This window comes from Coregonus clupeaformis, unplaced genomic scaffold (assembly GCF_020615455.1).
Source record: "Coregonus clupeaformis isolate EN_2021a unplaced genomic scaffold, ASM2061545v1 scaf0209, whole genome shotgun sequence".
Classification (NCBI taxonomy): domain Eukaryota; kingdom Metazoa; phylum Chordata; class Actinopteri; order Salmoniformes; family Salmonidae; genus Coregonus; species Coregonus clupeaformis.
The window spans coordinates 140,005-162,051 of NW_025533664.1; the positions used below are offsets into that span (position 1 = coordinate 140,005).

Consider the following 22,047-nt stretch of genomic DNA (forward strand, 5'->3'; position numbering starts at 1 on the left):
ATGACAACAAACATACATTAACAGCAAACATCATGATTAATGTAAATGTATAAGATTAAAACGTTGCACTTACAAATAATATGAATGCATTGAATTGTAATTCATAACATCTTCTGAAGATCAAATCAATCAAATCATTGTACATAAAAACAGAGCTGAATGAATCATCACATCTGGGGACCATCACCACCAGCATGACTAGTATCTATGTGGACCCTACTACAGTTTAACCAGCTCAGCTATAGACTACACCAGCATGACTAGTATCTATGTGGACCCTACTACAGTTTAACCAGCTCAGCTATAGACTACACCAGCATGACTAGTATCTATGTGGACCCTACTACAGTATAACCAGCTCAGCTATAGACTACACCAGCATGACTAGTATCTATGTGGACCCTACTACAGTTTAACCAGCTCAGCTATAGACTACACCAGCATGACTAGTATCTATGTGGACCCTACTACAGTTTAACCAGCTCAGCTATAGACTACACCAGCATGACTAGTATCTATGTGGACCCTACTACAGTTTAACCAACTCAGCTATAGACTACACCAGCATGACTAGTATCTATGTGGACCCCTACTACCGTTTAACCAGCTCAGCTATAGACTACACCAGCATGACTAGTATCTATGTGGACCCTACTACAGTTTAACCAGCTCAGCAGTACTATCATAGAGCCAAAACCCAGGATAGAGGGGCTGAGTGAATGTGGTCTGGACTCTGTGGAGGAGGGTCATTGTGTCAGAGACACTGTAGAAGGACAGAGTACCTGCCTTGTGATCCAGGTCCACTCCTACTCTGGAGGACTGAGGGCCTGATACTTTAGTCCTAACATTATTGTGTCTGAACCAATAACCACCACTATAGCACTCTAAACTCCAGGACTTGTTATTGTATCCAAATGCACCATCTGTCCCTGTTCTGCTGATGTCTTTATATGAGACTGCTGTAACACACCACCCACTCCACTCCACCTCCCAGTAACAGCGTCCAGACAGACCCTCTCTACACAGAACCTGACAGTAGTTGGTGAATCTGTCTGGATGAACAGGATATGGTTGGACTTGGCCTGTATCGGTCACCTTTCTGTTCCCTTCAGACAGAGAGAGGAGTGTGTTTGCTGTGTTTGGGTCCAGTGTGAGCTGACAGGAATCTGGGAGAAGAGCAGAGCAGAGACCAATGAGGGGAGTTAGAACAATAAGTGAAGTCAGATACTGTATCTACCCTGTCTTTGATTAGAGCACAGCAGAGATCAAATCAGAGAAATATGAGGAGTCAGATAGATACCCAGTCTTTGATTAGATCTACTATTGCTATATATTTCTAGAGGGATTGTTAGGAGTGTCAGTAAAAAGAGACTGTTAGTTACTTCAGAATAAAGAGACTCACATTGTAAGAACTGTTCTCTGGTCTTGGGCTCTGGAGGCAGTACAACCTCCACTATATTCACTACAGACACACAAACACATTCACAGAGAGAGGGAATGTTATCATCACACCATATTCCACATGTATATGACTAGTAGGGAACTTTCAATGGTCTAAAGTTGATGTTCTTATTATTTTCAACACACCTGTAGTGGAGATCTTGGTCCATTCTCCTTTAAGGACGTCTTCTAGTTTCTCTCTCAGTTCAGACACAGTCTTACTCACATCTCCAAAGTACTGAAGAGGACGGACAACGATGCTGGGTAAGTCTGAAGATACACTGGTACCGGAGAGAGACTGATAACTCTGGGGGGAGAGAGAGAGAGAGAGAGAGAGAGAGAGAGAGAGAGAGAGTGAGAGAGAGAGAGAGAGAGAGAGGGAGCAGAACCAAATGATTGAGAGTTTTAATTTCATATCACATGTATCAAGGCAGTTGAGTTACCTGGAGGAAATGGATGTGATCCTCTGTGTGTGAGAGCTGCTCCAGCTCAGTGCTTCTCTTCCTCAGCTCAGCTATCTCCTGCTCCAGTTGCTCCAGGAGTCCTTCAGCTTGACTCACTTGAGCCTTCTCTTGGGCTCTGATCAGCTCCTTCACCTCAGAGCGCCTTCTCTCAATGGAGCGGATCAGCTCGGTAAAGATCTTATCACTGTCCTCCACTGCTGCCTGTGCAGAGCTCTGTTAAGAGAGAGAGAGAGAGACTTGTCATACTTTAATGAGCCATCCTCATTACACTAACACCCCCACCCCTAAAAGCACATTGCGTGACACCACAACCTCCACACAATCACATTATCCAGTACCCAACACCACAGTACAATACACCAACCAGCACCACATTCCAACCGTCCATCCAACCCCTCCTCTCCAGCCGTACAGACAGCCCCCCTGAGCCCTCATACCTCCTGAAACATCTCCACACTGTTGATCATTTTGTACAACTCAAACTCAACCCTAAGGCGTCAACAGTAATGGCATTACCCTGGCAACACAGAAAAAACATGATGAACAGTCTGTCATTGCAGAAAACGGACACCCCTCCCCAACTCCCAGGTCAACCGAGCCAACCAGCTATTGGTGTCCAGGGCTCCATGTAATACCCTCCACTGGACGACCCCTGACCTTTCCAGCACTGGGAGCTTATAGAGCCCCTCCACCTATACCCTGCCATGCTCTCAGCCCCCACAACCCCCTGCCACTGATGCCCCTTCACTCCCACTAAGCTCAGAGTGTTAAAAGTCAGTAAGTCCTCCAGACTCTCCTGCCAGTCCCCAGTCTCTGCTGTCACTTGCAGTGGTGGAAACGGTGGTGGCCCCTCCTCAGGCTGCTCCAGCCCTCAGTACTGCAGCATAGAAATCAGAGACCCCTGATGTATTGAGTCTCTCCGGCCGCATGGTCTCTCCTATCATTGCTACGCAGACGACACACAATTAATTTTCTCTTTTCCCCCTTCTGATAACCAGGTGGCGAATCGCATCTCTGCATGTCTGGCAGACATATCAGTATGGATGTCGGATCACCACCTCAAGCTGAACCTCGGCAAGACGGAGCTGCTCTTCCTCCTTCCTTCCACCTGACTTATTTCACCTGCTAGCACTGACTTGTTTAAAGAAATGTACTTATTGTGATCGAGATGTAGTTGTCCCACTGGCTATCCTAAGTTGAATGCACCAATTTGTAAGTCGCTCTGGATAAGAGCGTCTGCTAAATGACTTAAATGTTCAATGTTAATGAAGAGCTGCTGATCCAGCCCCAAACCACCAGCCCTCCTCAACAGAGCACATGCTGGTTCCCTCCAGCCCACCTCCGTAGGGTACAGTAGCAACACACGTCCTGTCCAATAATTTCCCAGACCTTTTAAAAAGAAATCAGAGGCAGACCGTCTGAGAGACGGCAGCTGAGAGTTTGTGAAAGGCCAGGGAAATGTCAATTTGATTTCTCTGTGACAGAGAGAGTTTGGAAAGGTCTGTGAGCAGAACACCCAGGATCACAGAGTTCTGCCCTCTATAAATCAGAGTACAACTCCACAGACTCATCTCCCCCACAACAGAAGTTACCCACCCATCAGGCTCCCTCATCTCCCCACAACAGAAGTTACCCACCCATCAGGATCCCTCATCTCCCCACAACAGAAGTTACCCACCCATCAGGCTCCCTCATCTCCCCACAACAGAAGTTACCCACCCATCAGGCTCCCTCATCTCCCCCACAACAGAAGTTACCCACCCATCAGGCTCCCTCATCTCCCCCACAACAGAAGTTACTCCCCCTTCTGCTGTCCCCACCTCTCCCAAAAGCCTTGGAAGCTTGAGCAAAAAGTGACATCTTGGAAGAGCTTTACATGGAATTTCCAATAGGACACCTGCCTGGGCCCTGTTGAAACAGAGAACTGAGCCCTGTACTAGGTGCAGACACATTTTGGAAAGCAAAGACAAGGTCATTGATTTTGGCTCTAACCACTAACAACCTACCCTTACACACCTCTTTTGCTACCCCTGCACTAAGATTTGTGCCATGGCTCAGCACCTGCGCCCCCTTCCACCAGACCCCCAATACACTTCATTAATCACATCACTGTGTGAAAAATCACGTTTAAATGTTTTTGTTTGACATATTCCCCCAGTCTCTGCTGCCGTTCATGTTAAGGAAGTCTAACCGTGAAATCTCCATAAGAGGTGGGAGGGAAATCACCACAATCAGAAACCAGTAGAGAAGCCCATAAAGCCGCAATGCCAGAAAAAACCATCCATTTAAGCAGATTCTGAAGACATGCCCTTAAGAACCCATGACCCATTTTCTCAGCCTATACCGCTTCCTGGGTGAGAGGACACTAAACCCCTCATTCTTCATCACGTGTTGTACTGACCTTACAAACCTTCCAGGATCAATCAAATAAGACTCCAGCAGAACCTTATTTTTCCCCTTTAGTCTCCATCAGGAACCTAGAAAGTTCTCTCACCGTATATACTGGGCCCTCAGCCTGACTGTCTGTCAGCTCTGGATCCAATGAGCCGTCTGAAAACGAGACCGCCTTGTCCTCCGCTCCCGCAGACTCACCTCCCCCCTCTTCCTCTTCCTCCTCCTCCATTGGCACTGTACCGTCCTCCTCCTCCCCAGTCTCTGCCCCCCTGCACTTCCCCCCTGATCAGAGCCTCTTCCCCAATGACAGGCAATATTTCCTGGGATGAGCCCACCAAGCCTTCGCCCACCAGAGTCTCTGTTACTACAGAAACCTGCCTCAGCTCATGTAGCCCAGCTGCAACCCTCCCCACCACCGCTTTCTCCAAGGCCTGCGCACCACCACTTGACCCTGCTCTACTCTCCTCCCTCCTGGTACCACCACCACTTGACCCTGCTCTACTCTCCTCCTTCCTGGTACCACCACCACTTGACCCTGCTCTACTCTCCTCCCTCCTGGTACCACCACCACTTGACCCTGCTCTACTCTCCTCCCTCCTGGTACCACCACCACTTGACCCTGCTCTACTCTCCTCCTTCCTGGTACCACCACCACTTGACCCTGCTCTACTCTCCTCCTTCCTGGTACCACCACCACTTGACAACTTTCATGTTTTGAAATTATACTTCATTACTATAATGATTATCAATAAGCCTAAACATTAATTCAGTCACCTCTGGTCGACAAAAACGTATTTTCCTAGTACATTAATTGTAAAATTCATCAACCAGCATCGAGCACTCTGCCTTCTCAGGCAAGCGAGGGGCATGTTGAGGTAAATATGCTAACCGCCAAGGTTGCATTATGTCATTTATTGGTGGGCTGGAAGATGCAGTGTTTTTTTCTTTTCTATTCAGAGGCTATTTACTCCCAATATGAGATAATTTTATATAGAAGGTTTTTATAAAGCATGTTTACTAGGGTTGAGGTTAAGCGCATCTGAGTAGGGATTATTTGGGTTCAATACCTGTCCTACCTATCAATCATATTGCTGCTTGTAGCCTATAACTGATGATCCCCACACTAGAAACACCCAAAACTATCTGTGCTAGCAAACCCTGTGTTCCACCCCTCCCCTGTGTAACCTTGAGGTTTGTTAAGAAACAAACACTTGTCTACGAAAAGAGACATGTTTAACGGATTCCGCTTGGCACCCAGCTGAGAGCACACGGAAACCACTTGCAAATTTACCAAAACTAACCAACTACTTGCGGTCTGTTCGGAAGCAATAAACGGAGGCAGATTAGCCACCACAACTCTTATCGAAAGAGGCGACATCTGCACCAACACACCCCTCACAACAATCCCCCCTCACAACAAGACAAACCTTTTCATTAACACAACCACCGCCTTGTTCATTCTGGATGCAGAGTGCAGATGTTCCGCTCCAACCTGTTCGCCGACCATGAGCAAAACTTCCTCCACACCTTTCTCCGGAACGGACCCGAAGCGACAGCGTTTCTTCTCCACTCGGTTGAGGCCATCACGCCGCCCTAACAAACTACCCCTACTCCCCCTCAACTCTAAACGATAAACAGTGAAACCAATAAACAAACCCTCCACCATGAGAAAATACATTCAGAAAATACGCAAGAACCAAAAGAAAAAAGAATAGTAGCCCTCCTCACGAACCACAAAACTCTCACACAACCTTCTTCTTCTATGATATAATGGCGATCCACAAACCAACGTTAAAGGTGCATGCCGCCACCTACTGTGCTGGAGTGTGTGGTCAATCACGGTTTCCAACATTTCTAAATCCTCCTACCTAACTCAGTACTTCTGAGAAAATAAAGAAGAGCCCTACTAACTTCTAATAGACCCTCCCCCATCCCCAAAATCCCTTCCAAACCCCCCCAACCCCGTCCAACCTCAATGACCCTACACTTCAATCTTTCCCTCTCTTCAACATACTTACAACAATATAACAACACATGCTCCACCGTTTCATCGACCATACCTTCCAGACACAAATCATTCACATGCTTGCCAACCAGATGTAATGACGAGATCAATGTACAATGTCCTAAGCGCAATCTAGTAAACACCACATCTTCCTTCCTAATCTGACCTTTGAATCTTGGTCCATCGACCTTTCTGTAAAACTGTAAACTATTCATATAAATACCGGCCCTTGTGCTCAGAGTACCATCTCTTCTGCCACACATCTATCAAAATGTCTCTGATCTTACATTTGGCCTCACCTCTACCCAGTGGAACATTAATATCAATTATATCTTGTTTCAAAGCTCTTTTAGCTAACTGGTCTACAATTTCATTCCCTTCCACACCTGAATGTGCTGGGACCCAGCAAAATCTCACTACTAAACCCATTCTCTCAATTCTCCATAATAACATTAATATATTCAGTTCAACTGAGTATACTGACAGTTCATCTGTTAGTCTTCTACATATCTGCACATCAAATTCATGAACGTAAACGCCTGCTCCTGTGAGCCCACTATCTGGGTCCTTGGATCCATCTATGAAAAGCGGTAAAAAAGCATAAAATCTTCTACCAATGTAATTGTCAACCAGTTTCACTATATCACTGACTTCTGACCAATCTTTCCTTTTCTCTACCAAGGTTAGATCAACAACAGGGTCTGTGAGTAACCATGGAGGAACATCCCCTATCACCACAGAAGGGCCAACCTCCAACTCCCTCAAACCACTCTCATCAGCAAGCTTTCCAACTGTCCAACCAAAACCACTGCCTTGTCTACTAGTATATTCCCAACAGTCATCTAGAACAGTAGCAGTGGGATGCTCAACCTCACAGCCTTTCAACCCAATAAGATAATGACCATGTTTTACGCTGTATATCCAAAGGCATCTCTCCTGCCTCCACCAGTAAGGCACATACAGATGTTGATTTAAATGCACCAATACATATCCTCAAAGCTATATACTGGATTCTGTCCAGCTTCTGAAGCCAAGTCTTTACCTCTGTTCCATAAACTGTACACCCGTAATCAATTGTCGTCCTGATCAGAGCTCTATAAATATCTATCAACAATTGGTTATGGTGCTGACAGGCAGAGACCCACACAACCAACTACTGCAAAAGTGATGGAATGAGAGAGGCAGAGACATCGTTACAACACTGTACATAGCCATAATATAAAGTTTCTTCTTCTTTGGAGTTTAACGGCGGTTGAAATCCAATATGTTGCATTACCGCCCCCAACTGGACTATAATATAAATCTATTTTACTTTGTGATACAAAATGGGGAAAAGGGGAAAGGAACATTTAATTAAAAACCTTCCAACTAACCCTACACTCTTTAAATACCCACTACCCCATTCCACTACTTTGACCCTATCTGCTCCTGCACCATGCCAACGGCCTGGGAGGACGGGACACCACCACTCAACACACCCTGTAACTCTTCTGAAGTCTAATCTTGTATGCCCAAATAGTTCTCTGCAGCTGCCACCCCAACATCTATTTTCAGTTGATAACTATTTTCTGTGATTTACATTCAATTTCATTCAATTTCTGCAGTGTACAGTTGATAACCATTGCTATGAACTCTAAGAAGCTAACTTTACTGAAGCATATATCACTCGTTGACCTATCCCTCTGTGCTGGCACAGATCTACAACCTGAAAGAGTGCAGTGGACTCTAACAGGATAACTGATATATCCTACCATGACTTTGTTGGGTAAAGACTCAAAACTCAAAAGGACTGACAGTGACTCCTCTGTTTCACCACGCTCACCACTGGGTCTGTGTTGCACCAAACGGCGGGAATATCAAACACCAGCAGTCTTCAACCTTAATTGCTCCACTTCTACACTTAACGCTACCCCAGAAATCACTCCTTTCAATGGTGCCCTGTTCCTAAGAGCAAAGCAAGAAACAGATCTTGACCCAAGTTGCGTGACACGGAGCGCCCCACTCACTCTGGTCAGAAGAAACACAAACAAATATCACAAGTCCACTACACGTTACCTTCACTGATTCAACTGCACCCAACTCCTGTCCCACCCACCCTGAAACCACAAATGGATCTGCCAAAAGGTATGGATCCACTTTCTCCAAAAATGTAACTCCTACTGCCCCAGATTCTTCTTTATCATGTCAATTGATGCCAGGCTCTGGTTCTGAGCTCTTCACCACACCTTCTACCTCACTTAACTCTCCCTCATTCATTTCAATTTCACCTCCAGAACTCAGTCTGGCGAATGGCTCACTCTGTTTGCACTTGAATTATAATATTTGAAATGTCTCTATTCCTTTGAAACTTTTGTGAGTGTAATGTTTACTGTTAATTTCTGGTGGTTTATTTCGCTTTTGTTTAGTATCTATTTCACTTGCTGTGGCAATGTAAACATATGTTTCCCATGCCAATAAAGCCCTTTGAATTCAATTGAATTGAGAGAGAGAGAGAGAGAGAGAGAGAGAGAGAGCTCCATGTTAATGTATAGGGGACATGAGTCAGTCATGGTTACTCATGGTAATGTGATGAAGTAGCCCCGCCTCGACAGCCTGTTCCCAACAGTGGGGTCAGTGGGATTGGATAGGGGGCCCCTCTCCCTCTCTCTCTCTCTCTGACTGGAGGAGAGATGTGAAATGGTGTGTCTCCTCTGGTCAACAATACTCACCTTGAGAGACTCCACAGCCTGTTGGAGCTCCTTCAGCTCCTTCTCTCTCTCCTGGAATCTCTGCTGGACTTTCTGCTGACTCATCCCCAGCTGCCTCTGTGGAGAATCACTCTTCAATGAGCTATCAAGCTTTATTTGTCCAGTAGATCAATAGTATAGTAATGGGACATAGGGCCCATAGAAGATAGGGATTAATATGTTGAGGAAGTGTCTGTGTGAAACTATTTTATTATGTTGCTATGTGAATGATTATAGTTTTTATGGTAGGCGTACATGTATCAAGGGGTTGAGGCTGAACTTTGGACTCATAAAAGGGCATTCGGAATGATAATGTTGTATGACTTTAGAAAATTGTGAAACATTTGGAGCAAACCCAATATACTCAAGGTTTGTGTTCATATTTGTTCTGCCGTGGATTGAATTCATTTGTATGATCTCATATTCAAACAGCCTTAGTTCCTACTGTAATTATTATTTGTTTATCAGACAGTCACCAACAAGTAGTTCTGGTCTTACCTGTTTCTCAGTCCTCTCTGCTGCAGCTGACACTGTATCATGGCCTTTATGTTCATCCATTGTACACAGATAACAGATACACTGCTGATCGGTACGACAGTAAACCTCCAGCAGTTTGTCATGATGAGAGCAGATCTTCTCCTGTAGTTGTGTGGTGGCTTTGACCAGCTTGTGCTTCTTGAAAGCAGGAGATTCATAGTGAGGTTGGAGGTGAGTCTCACAGTAAGAGGCCAGACACACCAGACAGGACATGAGGGCTTTCTGCTTTCTGGTCCCAGTGCAGAAATCACACGCCACATCTCCAGGTCCAGCATAGCACAGAGCAGGAGGGGGAGCAGCCTGGAGTCCTGTCTTCTTCAGTTTCTCCACCACCTCAGCCAACATGTTATTTTTCCTCAGATTAGGCCTTGGAGTAAAGGTCTCTCTGCACTGAGGACAGCTATAGACCCCTTTCAGAACATCCTGATCCCAGCAGCCCTCAATACAGCTCCTACAGTAACTGTGTCCACAGGGAATAGCCACCGGCTCCTTCAGTAGATCCAGACAGACAGAACAACAGAACTGGTCCTGGTCCAGCAAAACTCCCTGCTGAGCCATTTGGACGGTTGTTTACTCTCACACAGACAGACGACACAGAGAATCAGATCAGTTTCGTTTCTACAGAAGAGAGTTTGTGGGAGGGGGAGGGACTTCCTGGTTCTGCCATAGGGGTGGGGTTAGAGGGAGGGAGGGGTTAGAGGGAGAGAGAGAGAGAGAGAGAGAGAGAGAGAGAGAGAGAGAGAGAGAGAGAGAGAGAGAGAGAGAGAGAGAGAGAGAGAGAGAGAGAGAGAGAGAGAGAGAGAGAGAGAGAGAGAGAGAGAGAGAGAGAGAGAGAGATAGAGAGAGAGAGAGAGAGAACTGTCCAAAATATTAATAGAGACAAAGATTTGTGTTCCTAGGTTAGGGCCCTTAATATGGAATAAATTAAATAGAGTGGTTAGAATATATAAAGGGTAACAGTTTCTATGAAGTACATATGTATAATGCTTTTAATGAATTGTGTAATGCCTTAAACTTACGTGCTATGACACTAACTATAACCATCCATAATAACTAATACGTGGTTGTAAAACTCTACAATGTGTTATAGATAATTAGCTACAATGGGGGAGGGGGACTTGAAATGAATGCAATGTACTGTATGTGAAATGAATACCGTATGTATTGACTGATCATTGAGAATGATGTAACATTTTCCATTCCAGTGTGTTTATTGGTGTGTAATTATTCCTGTTAGTCCAGTGGTGTAAAAGTACTGTGATGCCTCATTCTTCCACTGTACTAGCAGCAGTAACCCTAGCCAGTAATAAGGCTACTGTAATGGAAAGGGTTACAGGAAATATAAAGGAAGGATTTATACATGTCATCTATGATATACTCTATGTAATGATATGTCTATGTCTTCTATATGGTGTTCTATACTGTATGTAATGATATGTCTATGTCTTCTATATGGTGTTCTATACTCTATGTAATGATATGTCTATGTCTTCTAGATGGTGTTCTATACTCTATGTAATGATATGTCTATGTCTTCTAGATGGTGTTCTATACTGTATGTAATCATATGTCTATGTCTTCTAAATGGTATTCTATACTGTATGTAATGATATGTATATGTCTTCTATATGGTGTTCTATACTGTATGTAATGATATGACTATGTCTTCTATATGGTGTTCTATACTGTATGTAATGATATGTCTATGTCTTCTAGATGGTGTTCTATACTATATGTAATGATATGTCTATGTCTTCTATACGGTGTTCTATACTGTATGTAATGATATGTCTATGTCTTCTATATGGTGTTCTATACTGTATGTAATGATATGTATATGTCTTCTAGATGGTGTTCTATACTGTATGTAATGATATGTCTATGAATTCTAGATGGTGTTCTATACTGTATGTAATGATATGTCTATGTCTTCTAGATGGTGTTCTATACTATATGTAATGATATGTCTATGTCTTCTATACGGTGTTCTATACTGTATGTAATGATATGTCTATGTCTTCTATATGGTGTTCTATATTGTATGTAATGATATGTATATGTCTTCTAGATGGTGTTCTATACTGTATGTAATGATATGTCTATGTCTTCTATATGGTGTTCTATACTGTATGTAATGATATGTCTATGTCTTCTATATGGTGTTCTATACTGTATGTAATGATATGTCTATGTCTTCTATATGGTGTTCTATACTGTATGTAATGATATGTCTATGTCTTCTATATGGTGTTCTATACTGTATGTAATGATATGTCTATGTCTTCTATATGGTGTTCTATACTGTATGTAATGATATGTCTATGTCTTCTAGATGGTGTTCTATACTGTATGTAATGATATGTCTATGTCTTCTAGATGGTGTTCTATACTGTATGTAATGATATGTCTATGTCTTCTATATGGTGTTCTATACTGTATGCAATGATATGTCTATGTCTTCTAGATGGTGTTCTATACTGTATGTAATGATATGTCTATGTCTTCTATATGGTGTTCTATACTGTATGTAATGATATGTCTATGTCTTCTAGATGGTGTTCTATACTGTATGTAATGATATGTCTATGTCTTCTAGATGGTGTTCTATACTGTATGTAATGATATGTCTATGTCTTCTAGATGGTGTCCTATACTGTATGTATTGATATGTCTATGTCTTCTAGATGGTGTTCTATACTGTATGTAATGATATGTCTATGTCTTCTATATGGTGTTCTATACTGTATGTAATGATATGTCTGTCTTCTATATGGTGTTCTATACTGTATGTAATGATATGTCTATGTCTTCTATATGGTGTTCTATACTGTATGTAATGATATGTCTATGTCTTCTATATGGTATTCTATACTGTATGTAATGATATGTCTATGTCTTCTAGATGGTGTTCTATACTGTATGTAATGATATGTCTATGTCTTCTAGATGGTGTTCTATACTGTATGTAATGATATGTCTATGTATTCTAGATGGTGTTCTATACTGTATGTAATTATATGTCTATGTCTTCTATATGGTGTTACATACTCTATGTAATGATATGTCTATGTCTTCTAGATGGTGTTCTATACTGTATGTAATGATATGTCTATGTCTTCTAGATGGTGTTCTATACTGTATGTAATGATATGTCTATGTCTTCTATATGGTGTTCTATACTGTATGTAATGATATGTCTGTCTTCTATATGGTGTTCTATACTGTATGTAATGATATGTCTATGTCTTCTATATGGTGTTCTATACTGTATGTAATGATATGTCTATGTCTTCTATATGGTGTTCTATACTGTATGTAATGATATGTCTATGTCTTCTATATGGTGTTCTATACTGTATGTAATGATATGTCTATGTTTTCTATATGGTGTTCTATACTGTATGTAATGATATGTCTATGTCTTCTATATGGTGTTCTATACTCTATGTAATGATATGTCTATGTCTTCTAGATGGTGTTCTATACTGTATGTAATGATATGTCTATGTCTTCTATATGGTGTTCTATACTGTATGTAATGATATGTCTATGTCTTCTATATGGTGTTCTATACTGTATGTAATGATATGTCTATGTCTTCTATATGGTGTTCTATACTGTATGTAATGATATGTATATGTCTTCTAGATGGTGTTCTATACTGTATATAATGATATGTCTATGTCTTCTAGATGGTGTTCTATACTGTATGTAATGATATGTCTATGTCTTCTTTATGGTGTTATATACTGTATGTAATGATATGTCTATGTCTTCTAGATGGTGTTCTATACTGTATGTAATGATATGTCTATGTCTTCTATATGGTGTTCTATACTGTATGTAATGATATGTCTATGTCTTCTAGAAGGTGTTCTATACTGTATGTAATTATATGTCTATGTCTTCTAGATGGTGTTCTATACTGTATGTAATGATATGTCTATGTCTTCTAGATGGTGTTCTATACTGTATGTAATGATATGTCTATGTCTTCTATATGGTGTTCTATACTGTATGTAATGATATGTCTATGTCTTCTAGATGGTGTTCTATACTGTATGTAATGATATGTCTATGTCTTCTATATGGTGTTCTATACTGTATGTAATGATATGTCTATGTCTTCTAGATGGTGTTCTATACTGTATGTAATTATATGTCTATGTATTCTAGATGGTGTTCTATACTGTATGTGATGATATGTCTATGTCTTCTATGTGGTGTTATATACTCCATGTAATGATATGTCTATGTCTTCTAGATGGTGTTCTATACTGTATGTTATGATATGTCTGTGTCTGCTAGATGGTGTTCTATACTGTATGTAATGATATGTCTATGTCTTCTATATGGTGTTCTATACTGTATGTAATGATATGTCTATGTCTTCTAGATGGTGTTCTATACTGTATGTAGTTATATGTATATGTCTTCTAGATGGTGTTCTATACTGTATGTAATGATATGTCTATGTCTTCTAGATGGTGTTCTATACTGTATGTAATGATATGTCTATGTCTTCTAGATGGTGTTATATACTGTATGTAATGATATGTCTATGTCTTCTATATGGTGTTCTATACTGTATGTAATGATATGTCTGTCTTCTAGATGGTGTTCTATACTGTATGTAATGATATGTCTATGTCTTCTATATGGTGTTCTATACTGTATGTAATGATATGTCTATGTCTTCTATATGGTGTTCTATACTGTATGTAATGATATGTCTATGTCTTCTATATGGTGTTCTATACTGTATGTAATGATATGTCTATGTCTTCTATATGGTGTTCTATACTGTATGTAATGATATGTCTATGTCTTCTATATGGTGTTCTATACTGTATGTAATGATATGTCTATGTCTTCTAGATGGTGTTCTATACTGTATGTAATGATATGTCTATGTCTTCTAGATGGTGTTCTATACTGTATGTAATGATATGTCTATGTCTTCTATATGGTGTTCTATACTGTATGTAATGATATGTCTATGTCTTCTAGATGGTGTTCTATACTGTATGTAATGATATGTCTATGTCTTCTATATGGTGTTCTATACTGTATGTAATGATATGTCTATGTCTTCTAGATGGTGTTCTATACTGTATGTAATGATATGTCTATGTCTTCTAGATGGTGTTCTATACTGTATGTAATGATATGTCTATGTCTTCTAGATGGTGTTCTATACTGTATGTATTGATATGTCTATGTCTTCTAGATGGTGTTCTATACTGTATGTAATGATATGTCTATGTCTTCTATATGGTGTTCTATACTGTATGTAATGATATGTCTATGTCTTCTATATGGTGTTCTATACTGTATGTGATGATATGTCTATGTCTTCTATATGGTGTTCTATACTGTATGTAATGATATGTCTATGTCTTCTATATGGTATTCTATACTGTATGTAATGATATGTCTATGTCTTCTAGATGGTGTTCTATACTGTATGTAATGATATGTCTATGTCTTCGGGATGGTGTTCTATACTGTATGTAATGATATGTCTATGTCTTCTAGATGGTGTTCTATACTGTATGTAATTATATGTCTATGTCTTCTAGATGGTGTTCTATACTGTATGTAATGATATGTCTATGTCTTCTATATGGTGTTCTATACTGTATGTAATGATATGTCTATGTCTTCTAGATGGTGTTCTATACTGTATGTAATGATATGTCTATGTCTTCTATATGGTGTTCTATACATTATGTAATGATATGTATATATCTTCTATATGGTGTTCTATACTGTATGTAATGATATGACTATGTATTCTATATGGTGTTCTATACTGTATGTAATGATATGTCTATGTCTTCTATATGGTGTTCTATACTGTATGTAATGATATGTCTATGTCTTCTAGATGGTGTTCTACACTGTATGTAATGATATGTCTATGTCTTCTATATGGTGTTCTATACTGTATGTAATGATATGTCTATGTCTTCTAGATGGTGTTCTATACTGTATGTAATGATATGTCTATGTCTTCTAGATGGTGTTCTATACTGTATGTAATGATATGTCTATGTCTTCTAGATGGTGTTCTATACTGTATGTATTGATATGTCTATGTCTTCTAGATGGTGTTCTATACTGTATGTAATGATATGTCTATGTCTTCTATATGGTGTTCTATACTGTATGTAATGATATGTCTATGTCTTCTATATGGTGTTCTATACTGTATGTGATGATATGTCTATGTCTTCTATATGGTGTTCTATACTGTATGTGAATGATATGTCTATGTCTTCTATATGGTATTCTATACTGTATGTAATGATATGTCTATGTCTTCTAGATGGTGTTCTATACTGTATGTAATGATATGTCTATGTCTTCGGGATGGTGTTCTGATACTGTATGTAATGATATGTCTATGTCTTCTAGATGGTGTTCTATACTGTATGTAATTATATGTCTATGTCTTCTAGATGGTGTTCTATACTGTATGTAATGATATGTCTATGTCTTCTATATGGTGTTCTATACTGTATGTAATGATATGTCTATGTCTTCTAGATGGTGTTCTATACTGTATGTAATGATATGTCTATGTCTTCTATATGGTGTTCTATACTGTATGTAATGATATGTATATATCTTCTATATGGTGTTCTATACTGTATGTAATGATATGACTATGTATTCTATATGGTGTTCTATACTGTATGTAATGATATGTCTATGTCTTCTAGATGGTGTTCTATACTGTATGTAATGATATTTCCTATGTCTTCTATACGGTGTTTAATACTGTATGTAATGATATGTCTATGTCTTCTATATGGTGTTCTATACTGTATGTAATGATATGTATATGTCTTCTAGATGGTGTTCTATACTGTATGTAATGATATGTCTATGTCTTCTAGATGGTGTTATATACTGTATGTAATGATATGTCTATGTCTTCCTTATGGTGTTCTATACTGTATGTAATGATATGTCTATGTCTTCTAGATGGTGTTCTATACTGTATGTAATGATATGTCTATGTATTCTAGATGGTGTTCTATACTGTATGTAATGATATGTCTATGTCTTCTATATGGTGTTCTATACTGTATGTAATGATATGTCTATGTCTTCTAGATGGTGTTCTATACTGTATGTTATGATATGTCTATGTCTGCTAGATGGTGTTCTATACTGTATGTAATGATATGTCTATGTCTTCTATATGGTGTTCTATACTGTATGTAATGATATGTCTATGTCTTCTAGATGGCGTTCTATACTGTATGTAATTATATGTATATGTCTTCTAGATGGTGTTTTATACTGTATGTAATGATATGTCTATGTCTTCTAGATGGTGTTCTATACTGTATGTAATGATATGTCTATGTCTTCTAGATGGTGTTCTATACTGAATGTAATGATATGTCTATGTCTTCTATATGGTGTTCTATACTGTATGTAATGATATGTCTGTCTTCTAGATGGTGTTCTATACTGTATGTAATGATATGTCTATGTCTTCTATATGGTGTTCTATACTGTATGTAATGATATGTCTATGTCTTCTATATGGTGTTCTATACTGTATGTAATGATATGTCTATGTCTTCTATATGGTGTTCTATACTGTATGTAATGATATGTCTATGTCTTCTATATGGTGTTCTATACTGTATGTAATGATATGTCTATGTCTTCTATATGGTGTTCTATACTGTATGTAATGATATGTCTATGTCTTCTAGATGGTGTTCTATACTGTACGTAATGATATGTCTATGTCTTCTAGATGGTGTTCTATACTGTATGTAATGATATGTCTATGTCTTCTATATGGTGTTCTATACTGTATGTAATGATATGTCTATGTCTTCTAGATGGTGTTCTATACTGTATGTAATGATATGTCTATGTCTTCTATATGGTGTTCTATACTGTATGTAATGATATGTCTATGTCTTCTAGATGGTGTTCTATACTGTATGTAATGATATGTCTATGTCTTCTAGATGGTGTTCTATACTGTATGTAATGATATGTCTATGTCTTCTAGATGGTGTTCTATACTGTATGTATTGATATGTCTATGTCTTCTAGATGGTGTTCTATACTGTATGTAATGATATGTCTATGTCTTCTATATGGTGTTCTATACTGTATGTAATGATATGTCTATGTCTTCTATATGGTGTTCTATACTGTATGTGATGATATGTCTATGTCTTCTATATGGTGTTCTATACTGTATGTAATGATATGTCTATGTCTTCTATATGGTATTCTATACTGTATGTAATGATATGTCTATGTCTCTCTATATGGTATTCTATACTGTATGTAATGATATGTCTATGTCTTCTAGATGGTGTTCTATACTGTATGTAATGATATGTCTATGTCTTCTAGATGGTGTTCTATACTGTATGTAATGATATGTCTATGTCTTCTAGATGGTGTTCTATACTGTATGTAATTATATGTCTATGTCTTCTAGATGGTGTTCTATACTGTATGTAATGATATGTCTATGTCTTCTATATGGTGTTCTATACTGTATGTAATGATATGTCTATGTCTTCTAGATGGTGTTATATACTGTATGTAATGATATGTCTATGTCTTCTATATGGTGTTCTATACTGTATGTAATGATATGTCTATGTCTTCTAGGTGGTGTTCTATACTGTATGTAATGATATGTCTATGTCTTCTAGGTGATGTTCTATACTGTATGTAATGATATGTCTATGTCTTCTATATGGTGTTCTGTACTGTATGTAATGATATGTCTATGTCTTCTAGATGGTGTTCTATACTGTATGTATTGATATGTCTATGTCTTCTATATGGTGTTCTATACTGTATGTAATGATATGTCTATGTCTTCTAGATGGTGTTCTATACTGTATGTAATGATATGTCTATGTCTTCTAGATGGTGTTCTATACTGTATGTAATGATATGTCTATGTCTTCTAGATGGTGTTCTATACTGTATATATTGATATGTCTATGTCTTCTAGATGGTGTTCTATACTGTATGTAATGATATGTCTATGTTTTCTATATGGTGTTCTATACTGTATGTAATGATATGTCTATGTCTTCTATATGGTGTTCTATACTGTATGTGATGATATGTCTATGTCTTCTATATGGTGTTCTATACTGTATGTGATGATATGTCTATGTCTTCTATATGGTATTCTATACTGTATGTAATGATATGTCTATGTCTTCTAGATCGTGGTTCTATACTGTATGTAATGATATGTCTATGTCTTCTAGATGGTGTTCTATACTGTATGTAATGATATGTCTATGTCTTCTAGATGGTGTTCTATACTGTATGTAATGATATGTCTATGTATTCTAGATGGTGTTCTATACTGTATGTAATTATATGTCTATGTCTTCTATATGGTGTTATATACTCTATGTAATGATATGTCTATGTCTTCTAGATGGTGTTCTATACTGTATGTAATGATATGTCTATGTCTTCTAGATGGTGTTCTATACTGTATGTAATGATATGTCTATGTCTTTTTATATGGTGTTCTATACTGTATGTAATGATATGTCTGTCTTCTATATTGTGTTCTATACTGTATGTAATGATATGTCTATGTCTTCTATATGGTGTTCTATACTGTATGTAATGATATGTCTATGTCTTCTATATGGTGTTCTATACTGTATGTAATGATATGTCTATGTCTTCTATATGGTGTTCTATACTGTATGTAATGATATGTCTATGTCTTCTATATGGTGTTCTATACTGTATGTAATGATATGTCTATGTCTTCTAGATGGTGTTCTATACTGTATGTTATGATATGTCTATGTCTTCTAGATGGTGTTCTATACTGTATGTAATGATATGTCTATGTCTTCTATATGGTGTTCTATACTGTATGTAATGATATGTCTATGTCTTCTAGATGGTGTTCTATACTGTATGTAATGATATGTCTATGTCTTCTATATGGTGTTCTATACTGTATGTAATGATATGTCTATGTCTTCTAGATGGTGTTCTATACTGTATGTAATGATATGTCTATGTCTTCTAGATGGTGTTCTATACTGTATGTAATGATATGTCTATGTCTTCTAGATGGTGTTCTATACTGTATATATTGATATGTCTATGTCTTCTATATGGTGTTCTATACTGTATGTAATGATATGTCTATGTCTTCTATATGGTATTCTATACTGTATGTAATGATATGTCTATGTCTTCTAGATGGTGTTCTATACTGTATGTAATGATATGTCTATGTCTTCTAGATGGTGTTCTATACTGTATGTAATGATATGTCTATGTATTCTAGATGGTGTTCTATACTGTATGTAATGATATGTCTATGTCTTCTAGATGGTGTTCTATACTGTATGTAATGATATGTCTATGTCTTCTAGATGGTGTTCTATACTGTATGTATTGATATGTCTATGTCTTCTATATGGTGTTCTATACTGTATGTAATGATATGTCTATGTCTTCTATATGGTATTCTATACTGTAAGTAATGATATGTCTATGTCTTCTAGATGGTGTTCTATACTGTATGTAATGATATGTCTATGTCTTCTAGATGGTGTTCTATACTGTATGTAATGATATGTCTATGTCTTCTAGATGGTGTTCTATACTGTATGTAATGATATGTCTATGTCTTCTATATGGTGTTCTATACTGTATGTAATGATATGTCTATGTCTTCTATATGGTGTTCTATACTGTATGTAATGATATGTCTATGTCTTCTATATGGTGTTCTATACTGTATGTAATGATATGTCTATGTCTTCTAGATGGTGTTCTATACTGTATGTAATGATATGTCTATGTCTTCTAGATGGTGTTCTATACTGTATGTAATGATATGTCTATGTCTTCTAGATGGTGTTCTATACTGAATGTAATGATATGTCTATGTCTTCTATATGGTGTTCTATACTGTATGTAATGATATGTCTGTCTTCTAGATGGTGTTCTATACTGTATGTAATGATATGTCTATGTCTTCTATATGGTGTTCTATACTGTATGTAATGATATGTCTATGTCTTCTAGATGGTGTTCTATACTGTATGTAATGATATGTCTATGTCTTCTATATGGTGTTCTATACTGTATGTAATGATATGTCTGTGTCTTCTATATGGTGTTCTATACTGTCTGGTTTATTTAGTACCCCAGCGCAGGTTAAGTAGTGGAAAGAACATGTTGGGTTATTTTGACCCAGACAGTTTGGTTGCGTGAATAACCCAATATGTTGGGTTGTTAGTATTAACAGAACACGGGTTAATTTAACCATCAGTTGGGTATTTTTTACTCTCATGCCTGGTTGACCCAGCAACTGGGTCTGTTTTAATGTCATGCTTGGTTGACCTAGCAACTGGGTCTGTTCTAATGTCATGCTTGGTTGACCTAGCAACTGGGTCTGTTATAATGTCATGCTCGGTTGACCTAGCAACTGGGTCTGTTCTAATGTCATGCTTGGTTGACCTAGCAACTGGGTCTGTTTTAATGTCATGCTTGGTTGACCTAGCAACTGGGTCTGTTTTAATGTCATGCTTGGTTGACCTAGCAACTGGGTCTGTTCTAATGTCATGCTTGGTTGACCTAGCAACTGGGTCTGTTTTAATGTCATGCTTGGTTGACCTAGCAACTGGGTCTGTTTTAATGTCATGCTTGGTTGACCTAGCAACTGGATCTGTTTTAATGTCATGCTTGGTTGACCTAGCAACTGGATCTGTTTTAATGTCATGCTTGGTTGCCCTAGCAACTGGGTCTGTTTTAATGTCATCCTTACTGTAGGTTATTTTAAGGCGTTTACATACTGTAAACTCAATATTTCCTTATTAAATTATTCTATAATATGTAGAGTATATATAATAAGGTATACCACTGTATCATAGCCCAACAATGAGACATACGTGGACTTTTAGGAAACTCTATAAGCATCATTGAAGCTACAAAAAATGTCAATGTTCAACCTTAACATGTGCTAACTACGCAACAGACCAGATGAACAGGAATTATATTTACTCTCATGGGTGGCTAAAAATAACTATCTGAAAGCCACACCCCTACTAAACTATGCCTACAGTCTTCTGATCTGACCTGATGGGTCATATCTCAATAACCAAGCAACAATAACCCAACACCCAGCATCCATAACCCAGCAGTTTTTAAAGAAAACAACCCAACTAAGTGACCCAACGCCAGCAACCCAACATTTGGGTCAACCAAATAACCCAGTATTTTTTAGAGTGTGGGGACAGGTGTAGACCCCTTTCAGATCATCCTGATCCCAGCTTTCTTTAATACAGCCCATACAGTAGCTGTGTCCACAGGCAGTAGTCACCGGATCCTTCAGTGGATCCAGACAGACGGAGCAACAGAACAGTTCTAGATTGTCAGCCATTTTAGTGCTTTCACCTGAAGGTTGAGCAACAGGGTGTCAAAA

General features: G+C 38.5%; 1 protein-coding gene across 1 annotated transcript; it reads right to left on the minus strand.

Moving 5' to 3' along the window:
• Nucleotides 1–654: 654 nt before the first annotated feature.
• On the minus strand, nt 655–10,124 carry LOC123484165 (tripartite motif-containing protein 16-like). The gene is made up of 6 exons (XM_045214174.1): nt 9,528–10,124; nt 9,012–9,107; nt 1,884–2,117; nt 1,588–1,747; nt 1,403–1,462; nt 655–1,166 (listed from the first exon to the last, which is right to left on the minus strand). The coding sequence occupies exons 1-6, from the start codon at nt 10,122–10,124 to the stop codon at nt 655–657; spliced, it is 1,659 nt and encodes a 552-aa protein (XP_045070109.1).
• Between the last annotated feature and the right edge of the window lie 11,923 nt (nt 10,125–22,047).